Below are 10228 nucleotides of genomic sequence, written 5' to 3'. Positions count from 1 at the left end.
AGGTCCGGGCAGCACAGCTCTGTGCTGTGTCGCGATAACCCGGCGGGGGATGTTTAGAGCAAATGTGGTAAAAACCCGATAATGAGGTTTTTACTGCATTTTTAGTTTAGATAATCTCCCCCTAAGTGAGGAATGTCTGTATAGCAAATATTTTATAAGCACATATTTATTAATTTTTATACGAAAAATTTATTTTATTTTGGTGCCTGTAAATTTCAATGGACAGTATCTATCTATCTATCTATCTATCTATCTATCTATCTATCTATCTATCTATCTATCTATCTATCTATCATCTAAAGTAAACCCACAGATGTATATAAATCTGTCACATGCATGTGATTATAAGGTAATATCTGTCATCCTAATACTGTAATACATCATCCTAATACAGAGGGCAATCAGTGGCCCTCCAGCTGCTGTGAAACTACAAATCCCAGCATGCCCTGCCACAGTTTTAGTATAACCTAACAGCAAAGCTGTGTCAGGCATGCTAGGACTTGTAGTTCCACAGCAGCTGAAGAGCCACAGGCAGACCATGCTGTCACTGTCCTTATATCTTCCTTCAGTAATATGTATGCACTGATTTGTGCCCAGGACTCATAATTCCCACCCCCTCTGCTTCTTGTAACCTCATTGGTGCATCACGAAAGGGCCTGCCTGACATTCTCAGCTCTGATTGGTTCAATCGCCTGTCACTTAGGGAGACTGCTATCCCGGAAGTGCTGGTCCATGTAAGCAGAGCTCTCTGCTGGGTTGTTAGTGGTCTCCCGTGAGTTGCTGCATGTACTATAACCCTCACTGTACATGGCACTGTGCTCCTTATACATGTACTATGGATCTGCTGCATGCTGCCACCGTGCTTACATGTAATACTGCTGTCTGTAAGTATACAGGGTTTGGGTAATGGTAGTATTGTTCAGGAACACGTTTTTCATGTGAAATGTGGCATTTTCTTCACTCATTGGGGTATATTTACTAAGGTGGGAGTTCTGTTGAAGATGGGATGTTGCCCATAGCAACCTATCAGAATCGACTTATTTATATAGCACCTAGAAGATAATCAAATCTTATTGGTTGCCCCTAGCAACATCCCATCTTCAATAGAACTCCCATCTTAGTAAATAAACCCATTATATACTTATATTTACACAGCCGATCATCACTGACTGCTCTGCATCCACCTTCTCCCTTTTTTCTATATTCCAGGTGCAGCCGTATCTAATCTGTAGTGTTGCCTGTACAATAAGTCTGTGTCTATTAGTAGATTGGGGAGATGCATGCTGGCATCACTGCTGCAGACCTGGAGACCTTCCTGGTAGATAAGGTACAAGTACTGTATATTCTCAGGTCACTGGAATACAAGATCTACATAAGTATAATGACTGATGTGTGTGTGTGTGTGTTTAATCGGATGACCCCTTAAGGGTGCTGTCATAAAGGGCCATACTATGTCTGTAGTTTTCATGCATTGTGATATGTCATCTGAAAGCTTATGACTTTCTAAATACAACCAGGGAGGCCAAGGGGAAAAAATGGTTGTGGTCAATGGGAGGGTTTTTACGCTCCTGTAAAAAAAATCATTTGCAGGGGGTGCAGGATGTGTGCTCTGTTCTCAACTCCCACTGATGGCGCTCGCCACGCTTCGGGTTGGCGGTACGCGTCCGTTTCATACCCCCCACTATCCATGTTGGCGTGGAGTTGACTTTATATAGTGTGGCGAGCCACCGAGCCCAAAATGTGGCGAGCGGACGCGGAATACGAGCCCGAAGCGTGGCGAGCGGACGCGGAATACATGTTAAGTAATCCGCGGCCCCTCGCCACGCTTCGGGCTCGTATGTCGCATCCCCTTGCGGGACTCGCCACGCTTCGGGCTTGGTGGCTCACTGCGCTCGCCACACTATATAAAATCAACTCTATGCGAACGTGGATAGTGAGGGTATGAAAAGGTCGGAGGACGCGTACCGCCGCCCCTCGCATTTTTCCAGGCTGAGCTATGCTGGAGGAGCTGGTTGCCCTGGAAATGTCTGTGCAGCGCTGAGGCTTTAGGCAGATCACTGGCTACCGGGGGGGGGGGGGGGGGTGGTATTGGGGTCCGACATTCGGGATCCCGACAGTCATTAGCCCGACGTCGGGATCCCGACTGGCTGGACTCAAACAGCATGGCGAGCGCAACAAAGCCCCTTGCGGGCCCCCACGAGGGAGAATAGCAGGTAAATGCCTAGCAGTGACCCCGTCTGGCACCCAACAGGGGTCACTGCTAGCTTTCTAGTTCTTGTATGAAGCCATTTTCCATCATTGCAGCATTCCAGCCCTTGGGGGCCATTGCTCAAGAGGCCCATCCTCTCTACTGAACAGGGACGTGCGTGAGGTAAATGACTGGGGAGGCACTGGCTAGTACCAGAGCCAGGTTTACACACTGCATATGAGACAAAGGGTTAGTGTGGGCATTATATACAGGTATAGTAGTATATACTGCTTACCCACCACACATCGCTGCTACTGAATATCTACATGCATTGTGGGATTTGTGGGGCAGATGTATTAAGCCTGGAGAAGTGATAAAGTGGAAGGTGGTAACACAGCAGCCAATCAGCTCCTGCCATTTTTCAAATCCAGCCTGTAAGTTTACAGGAGCTGATTGGTTGATGTGTTATCACCTTCCACTTATCACTTCTCCAGTCTTATTACAGGTTCTGGCTCTTTGTCTTCCGAGCTAACATCCCTCTCTCCTCCCAGGCTCCCCGTGCGGTGTATTACATCCCTGACTATATCACTGGGGCGGAGGAAGAGTACTTGCTGCGTCAGGTACGTGCTGGTCCACACTCTGAGAAATTAATAAAGCAGTAACTGAGGGGCAGATTTATTAAGCTTGGAGAAGAGATAAACTGGAGATAAAGCGGAGAAAAGGTAAAAGGAGATAAAGCACCAGCCAATCAGCTCCCAACTGTCTTTTTCAAACACAGCTGATTGGCTGGTGCTTTATCTCCAGTTTATCGCTTCTCCAAGCTTAATAAATCTGCCCCTGTGTATCACGTGACCATTTGTTGTATTGGCCAGTGTGCTCCCAGCTTTCGTCTTTCTACATAGAAATCTTGTTTGTGACTGTGATCAATGGAATGTTCCTAATTATTAAAGTGTTCCTGGCACCTACACCCAGTGGCATCATCTAGTCCAGCCTCATGAATAATGTCCAGTGCCTCAGTGAGGTCACTATTTCCTAGCAGCTTGATAGGTTGCTTAATGACTCCTCCCACAAACAAAAGGCTGCTACCCTCTATGTAGGGAACTGGCCCATTTTTAGCATTGGTTCGGAGCTGAGATTGTAGTAATTTGTAAATGTGGAGTCGACTTTATGAAATTGGTGCAGGGAATACTGTGGGAGCATAAGGAAGATGTGTCTGATTATGAGGTATATATGTGCAATGTGCACTCATATTGGTTCATAGCTATATATACAGTACTAGTAAGAAGCAAATGCTTTGAAAGCTAGTCTGCTACCTTGTGATTGCCTCTGTGTTTGTGCGTGTGTAAGAGAGGAGATATAGTTTCACTCCATGCCAACAGATGGCAGTGTTTCGGAGACACACAATCGGTATATATATCACAGCAGACAGCGATACCCCAGGCAGGGAAGAGGAACTGCATTGGTTTTCAAAAGATGGCAGTGATTATGGAGGAGTGAGCCAGAAGAAAATTGGCCCGGGGCAACCAATCAGCTGCTCTGTATCATTTTATATTATGCAAATTATAGATGGTGCTGATTGGTTGCCATAGGCCACTTCTCCTCTGGCTCACTCCTCCCTTATCACTGTGTCATACACCTACCCCTGAGTCCTGCACTGCTGCGCCATCTAAGATAACTGTACTAGACTAGATATCTGCAGTGAAGACCGGATCCCTGATCACTGTACCCTCCTCTCCTATAGGTCTACAATGCTCCAAAGCCCAAATGGACTCAGCTGTCTGGGAGGAAGCTACAGAACTGGGGTTAGTGATATTTCTTATGGAGTGTCCTATTTGTGCCTCGCTATATTTAATACGGTTATAAAAGTGTACTTCTGCATTAGGAGTTGCTGTATACTGTATATTCCATAAATATAATATTATTATAAGATTATTCTTCAGGAGAGCATCAATCACTTAGAGATAATTAGAACCCTAGAAATGTATTCTAGTAATACCCCTTTTATACTGCTCTGCGACCCGGTTTGAGATCCGCGGTACACTGGCCACACTACCAGGTGGGTTCCGAGCCGGCATGTAGAAATGATCACCTCCCAGCGACGACAATTCCATTGCTGTGAATGGGTCTTGGGTGGCATCCTTCTTGTGCACAGAGACAGGCTATGTATATACTGTAGGTGTGGTGTGAAATGTTGGCTCCTGATTGCATTCTCCCACTAAGCTTCCTTGTCTGCCTGTTGCAGGGGGTCTTCCTCACCCCCGGGGCATGGTGCCTGAGAGGCTTCCCCCCTGGCTACTCACCTACACAAACAAGATCTCCTCGCTGGACGTGTTCGGAGGGAACTGTGCAAACCACGTGCTGGTGAATGAGTACAAGTCTGGTGAGGGGATAATGGTGAGTATGCCATACACAGGACAGTGAATATATAATGATGGCCTTATTATCAGTAGACTGTGCATGCATAGCAACTGCAGTGCCCACTCACCAAAGTACCATTGCAATGCGGCTCGTAGCGAGGAATATGTTGCAGAGTGATTGACACGAAGAGACCATTTGTGGGAGGTACTGAGGAATATCTGCAAGAAAAGCATTGTGGTTGTGACAGAGGATGCAGTCGCTGAGATTGTTGGGACGGATGTCTCTGTTCACTTGTAGGTGACTGCTACATTTGCGTTACCTCTCAGTCCTGTCATTGAAAAGGATCGAAGCTTCGTTGGCATTGTGACTGCATCTGAATCAGGCTTAGATGCATGGAGGGTGTGTAGAGACAGTACTATTATTGCTATTATATGCAAACTGTACAGTGTGTGTTGGTGAGTAGATATTGATTGCGCAGTAGTGGTGGTGCACAGAGATGTGTAGGTAGATTACATAGTAGTGGTGGTGGTGCACAGAGATGTGTAGGTAGATTACATAGTAGTGGTGGTGGTGCACAGAGATGTGTAGGTAGATTACATAGTAGTGGTGGTGGTGCACAGAGATGTGTAGGTAGATTACATAGTAGTGGTGGTGGTGCACAGAGATGTGTAGGTAGATTACATAGTAGTGGTGGTGGTGCACAGAGATGTGTAGGTAGATTACATAGTAGTGGTGGTGGTGCACAGAGATGTGTAGGTAGATTACATAGTAGTGGTGGTGGTGCACAGAGATGTGTAGGTAGATTACATAGTAGTGGTGGTGGTGCACAGAGATGTGTAGGTAGATTACATAGTAGTGGTGGTGGTGCACAGAGATGTGTAGGTAGATTACATAGTAGTGGTGGTGGTGCACAGAGATGTGTAGGTAGATTACATAGTAGTGGTGGTGGTGCACAGAGATGTGTAGGTAGATTGCACAGTGAGCATATAGTGGTGGTGCACAGGGATATGTAGGTAGATTGTACAGTAAGTATATAGTGGTGGTGCACAGATATGTGTAGGTAGATTACACAGTAATGGTTGTGCACAGAGCTGTGTCGGTAGATTGTACAGTGAGTATATACTGGTGGTGCACAGAGATGTGTAGGTAGATTGCACAGTAAGAATGTAGTGGTGGTGCACAGAGATGTGTAGGTAGGTTGCACAGTGAGTATATACTGGTGGTGCACAGAAATGTGTAGGTAGATTGTACAGTGAGTATATAGTGGTGGTGCACAGATGTGCAGAGTCTGCAGTAGAAGATATGACAGATATTGCAGAGTGTCCTCCTTTATGTCTCTATGTGTTACCTCATTGCTCAGCACCTGTCTTACAGCCTCATGAAGATGGGCCCTTGTACTATCCTACTGTCACCACCATCAGCTTGGGGTCACACACGGTGCTAGATTTCTATCTACCGCTCAGTCAAGGGTTATCTGAAGAGGATGACCAGGTAAATGCCTAAGAATTTGCAAACCATTGAAGCTTTTTGGCATGCTGACCTAGTACTGTGGTCATGTAGATCTCAAAGGACAAACCTTTCCCCACATAGTCCTGTGTGTTACCACAGATGCCTTGTACTGTACCACTATACATTGGTATGTATAGCTGGGGCAATTGAACTGTTAGAATCCTGTGGGAAACCAGGGGTCACCTATTATCCTGGGTGATAGATGGGTGCATGTCATAGGAACCAAGATTGCCACAGGTGCAGTATAATATATGCCCCATGGTGTTCCTGTACGATGGAAAATCCCTCTGCAGTCTACATGACCGTAAACACTGAGTTTTGAGCTGATCTCTGTGCATGCCCTGCGACGATCTCCTGTAATACAGAGTCCCTGATCCCCTATACCAGGGGTGAGGAACCTTTTTTGTGCCAAGGGCCGTTTGTATGGGGAAAAAAATCCTTCGGGGGCCATATGTAAAAATTTCTCTTACAAATTGTCCTGCTGCAGCCGTTTCACGTTCTGGCGGCTGCCACTGAATAGGACTGACAGTCTCCGGCTGCTGTTAATTAAGAGGAATCTCGCAAGAACTACCAACTTCTTGCGAGAATTCCCCTGTACTTGACTCCTGGCAAAGGGTGGGAGGGCCACTCAAACCGGCTACGGGGGCCGCATACGGCCCCAGGGCCTGAGGTTCCCCACCCCTGCCCTATACAGTGCATGTCTGTTCTGTGTTTTAGGTCTCCAAGACAGAGGAGCAGAGGCATGTTCTCTCCCTCCTGCTGGAGCCCCGCAGTCTACTTATTTTGCGGGAGGACTTGTATGTAAATTACCTCCATGGAATCCACCCACTGACCCAGGACACACTTAGCCACAGAGTGGCCAATCTGGACCGTTGTGCGTCAGATGCAGAGGAGACACTGACGAGGAGGACACGAGTTTCCCTAACCATCAGATTTGTTCCTAAAGTTCTCAAAACTGCTCTTTTTCTAGGGAAGAGCAAATAAAGGTGTGTGCGTGTGCCTGTAGGATATCAAAGGATGGACTGTACGATCTCCTTTTCCTGAGTGTCCATTCAAATCAGTCTACTGAGAAAATAATGAAGATGTTGCTGACTTTACATTGCCATAATTCTGTGAGAGTCCATGATACAATCTAAATATCTGTATTATGGGCCTTTAAATTTTGCACCTGGTGCCTATCTTTCTACATGAGTAGACAAGAGGAGCTAAAGTCTTCTGTTATAGAATTTTTCTTTTGGTGCAATATAATACAGGACTGGTAAATTTTCCGTGACATGGTCGTGGTGGCCCAGAGTCAGTGAAGCTGAGATTAGTCTTTAAGTCTGTTAAAATCACTTTTACATATGTACAATACATTGATATGTTGTATTTATTAAACGCTAATACTTTAGTGCAGTGGTTCCCAACCCTGGTCCTCAAGTACCCCCAACAGTGCATGTTTTCCAGGTCTCCACACAGAATCACAAGTGACACAATTAGCTCCACCTGTGGATCTTTTAAAATGTGTCTGAATAATGGAGGACCAGGGTTGGGAACCGGTGCATTGATGTGAGATGTGCCATGTCTTTCTTGGGGCAGACGTACTAAGCCTAAAGACTGGTAAAGTACTAGCCAATCAAATGGCAGTTAAAAACGGATTGATGGGTAGTTAATCTCTCTCCACGTTATTAGTCTCCAATTCTCAGTATAATTATGTCCATCTATCCTCAGTGCGCTACAAGTTGCATTACACTTAGCGTGTGACACGGTAGAGTAGAACATCTTTGCATTCAACTTTTTCTGAAACAATGCATCTTATTAATAAATTATGTAAATAGGATGCATAAGCAGTTTCTGCTGACCAAAATTATTTGCTCCATGCTTCTATTATGTGTGAAACCTTGGAAAATGGCGTGACTAGACGGGTTGTTTAACGCACATGAAAGCTAGTTGTATGTGGACACATCTGTACATCTTCAACTTGTTGAGATTACAAAATGATCTCTTATATAATAGCCCAGATCTGTCACTCTGTAAGTGTGTATAACGCTGGGCGGAGTCACTCTATGACTCCGCCCATACACAGTCACAAAGTGACAGATCTATAGGCATGCTCACGGGGGTTTGCAAGGCACAAGCACACACAGTAATGTACTGACTCACGCAGGGTCAGCTGTAATGTGCTCCCCTGGTAAGTAACTGTAGCTGGGAGCCATGGCTGCATCAATGACACTCACATATATACGGATGCAGAGGGAGGAGCTTCAGTGGAGGCGGAGCCAAACAGATTACCGTTAAAAACTGAGAAGTCAGTGAAGAAGCAGCTAGCTGCGCCTGGGGCTGGTAAGACATGGGTTACAGTCCAGTGCCGCCACGATCCCCTGCCCAAGGTCACAGCTCGCGCGCCGCTGACCGGGGGAGTGATAGTAATAATAGGGTGGCATGTGCCTGGGTGTCCAGAGAGTGCTGCTGGGTGCATGTGCTGCAAGCCTGGGGGCTCTGGGTCTCGTCAGATGAATACATGAGAATGGTGTCAGTTACTGTATTGTATGCATTTCCCAGGGAGCTTTTGCTGCACCCAGTCACACCTACACCACACCCGCAGTACCCACGTACTCATACCTCCAACACCACCATCAGTCCCACACTCACAGCACACCCGCAACTGCTCCCCACTCAACCAGTGTACCCCCCACACCCCAGCAGCTCCTTAATGCTGGGAAGTCACTGTATAAGGAGAAGAGGAGCAGTACTAGTATCAGACTAATGCAGTCCCGGACAACCGGTGGCTTTCCAGCTGTTGGGAAACTATGCATCCTAGCATGCATTGCCACAGTTTTAGCATTCTCTAATAGCAAAACTGAGGCAAGGCATGATGGGACTTGTAGTTACACAACAGCTGCAGTTTGGCCAGGCCTGATGTAGAGTATAGACACATGCTGGGTCATTGGATCTGTGACTTCAGTTACATCTTGATATCTGGAGAACGAAGCACACGTGTTATTGCAATGATTTCAACCAAGAGAACCAATGACATCATAACCATGTGACCCATGATGTAGGCGAGAAGTTAGGGCAGCTCAAGCTGTGCCTTTGGGGGCTGACTTTGTTCGCTACACGTCAGGCACGGTGTCTCGCTCTGCTTCTTACCACAGGTTACTATTACCAATAAATGTGTATGGTAAAAGTGGTAGCTCTCTGACCTTACCGCTCCCTCTTGTCACAAGTCAAATGGTTGGGACTTTGATTCAGCATTTAGGGTTGACTTCTGGCAGATGGGGGCATCTAGGGGCACCTGTCAGTACTGCACTGAGCCGTGACACTCACCTACTTATTACTAGGCTGGCTCCTAAAAGCCATCCTCTCGTCAGAGCTGTAGTAGTGTTTGCCAGCCAGCACTTTCTGGGTGTATAGAAGGGATATGGTCACTGGGTCACCAGCATGATAGTCGACATGCAGGAAAGTCGACAGGGTCATTAGGTCGACATAGGTAAGGCCGACATGGTGTATTTTGAGCAAAAATGTGCCATCAGGTGGTATACCATGCCCTACCATCCATTAGGGCCTTGATGGCTAACCTTGACACTCCAGCTGTTGTTGAACTACACATCCCAGCATGCTCTGCTTCAGTTTTGCTATGTGGCCATGTTGAATCTGATGCAGAGCATGCTGGGATGTGTAGTTGAACAACAGCTGGCGTGTCAAGGTTAGCCATCAAGGCACTAGGACGTGGTGGGAGAATAAAATAGTGTGTCCGAAGCACGGCGAGCCATGCGAGGCTGATTGCACAACTGTGCACACCAGGGATCCGAAGCCACTCAGTAATTAGTCCTGCAATTAATTGGCTACCCCACCCCCACCCGGTCTGGGCTATGCTCTTTATCACCAAAATTATTAAGTATCATGAGTAATCTGCTTAAAGCTAAATGCAATTGGATAGTAATCCACCAAGTCTGCTTACCATCTACAGTAGGTAGCACCATACATCACTTGGTCTGACCTCCTCTACCTACCATCCCATTGAGCTGAAACACCACCACTTTCTAAACACACACTTAAGTACAGGATGATAAAAGCGATCTTAACCTTGGCCAAATAATCCACGTTACTTAATTGCAGTTCAGTAAAGTATTTTGCCTGACCATATTGCATCACTCCACAAAGCCAAGTTCTCATTGCCCCATGTAAGTGTGT

At 46.4% G+C, this 10228-nt stretch overlaps 1 protein-coding gene across 2 annotated transcripts; it reads left to right on the top strand.

Annotated features, from left to right (window-relative positions):
* The first annotated feature begins 704 nt into the window (after positions 1 to 704).
* On the top strand, positions 705 to 9647 carry ALKBH6 (alkB homolog 6, nucleotide demethylase). Of its 2 annotated transcripts, XM_083159970.1 has the most exons (7): positions 705 to 884; positions 1210 to 1327; positions 2740 to 2808; positions 3930 to 3990; positions 4431 to 4582; positions 5921 to 6037; positions 6773 to 9640. In XM_083159970.1, exons 2-7 carry the CDS (start codon positions 1277 to 1279, stop codon positions 7037 to 7039), a joined length of 717 nt encoding a protein of 238 aa, XP_083016096.1. In that variant the 5' UTR covers positions 705 to 884; positions 1210 to 1276; the 3' UTR covers positions 7040 to 9640. The 2 variants fall into 2 exon arrangements, with proteins under 2 accessions (XP_083016096.1, XP_083016097.1); XM_083159971.1 differs by lacking the exon at positions 5921 to 6037 and having other exon boundaries at positions 6773 to 9647.
* Positions 9648 to 10228: the final 581 nt, after the last annotated feature.

The sequence above is a fragment of the Crinia signifera genome, chromosome 9 (genome assembly GCF_055691185.1).
Source record: "Crinia signifera chromosome 9, ASM5569118v1, whole genome shotgun sequence".
NCBI lineage: Eukaryota > Metazoa > Chordata > Amphibia > Anura > Myobatrachidae > Crinia > Crinia signifera.
The sequence above is the reverse complement of the archived record's forward strand: the minus strand, read 5'-3'. Positions and strand labels throughout refer to the sequence as shown.

What these genes read in the sequence shown, in the direction of transcription:
- ALKBH6 (XM_083159970.1), top strand. Translation starts at nt 1,277, where the DNA reads ATGCATGCTGGCATCACTGCTGCAGACCTGGAGACCTTCCTGGTAGAT. An exon ending in AGACCTTCCTGGTAGATAAG is followed by an intron (nt 1,328 to 2,739) that starts GTACAAGTACTG and finishes CTCTCCTCCCAG; the next exon opens with GCTCCCCGTGCGGTGTATTA. An exon ending in TATCTGAAGAGGATGACCAG is followed by an intron (nt 6,038 to 6,772) that starts GTAAATGCCTAA and finishes TCTGTGTTTTAG; the next exon opens with GTCTCCAAGACAGAGGAGCA.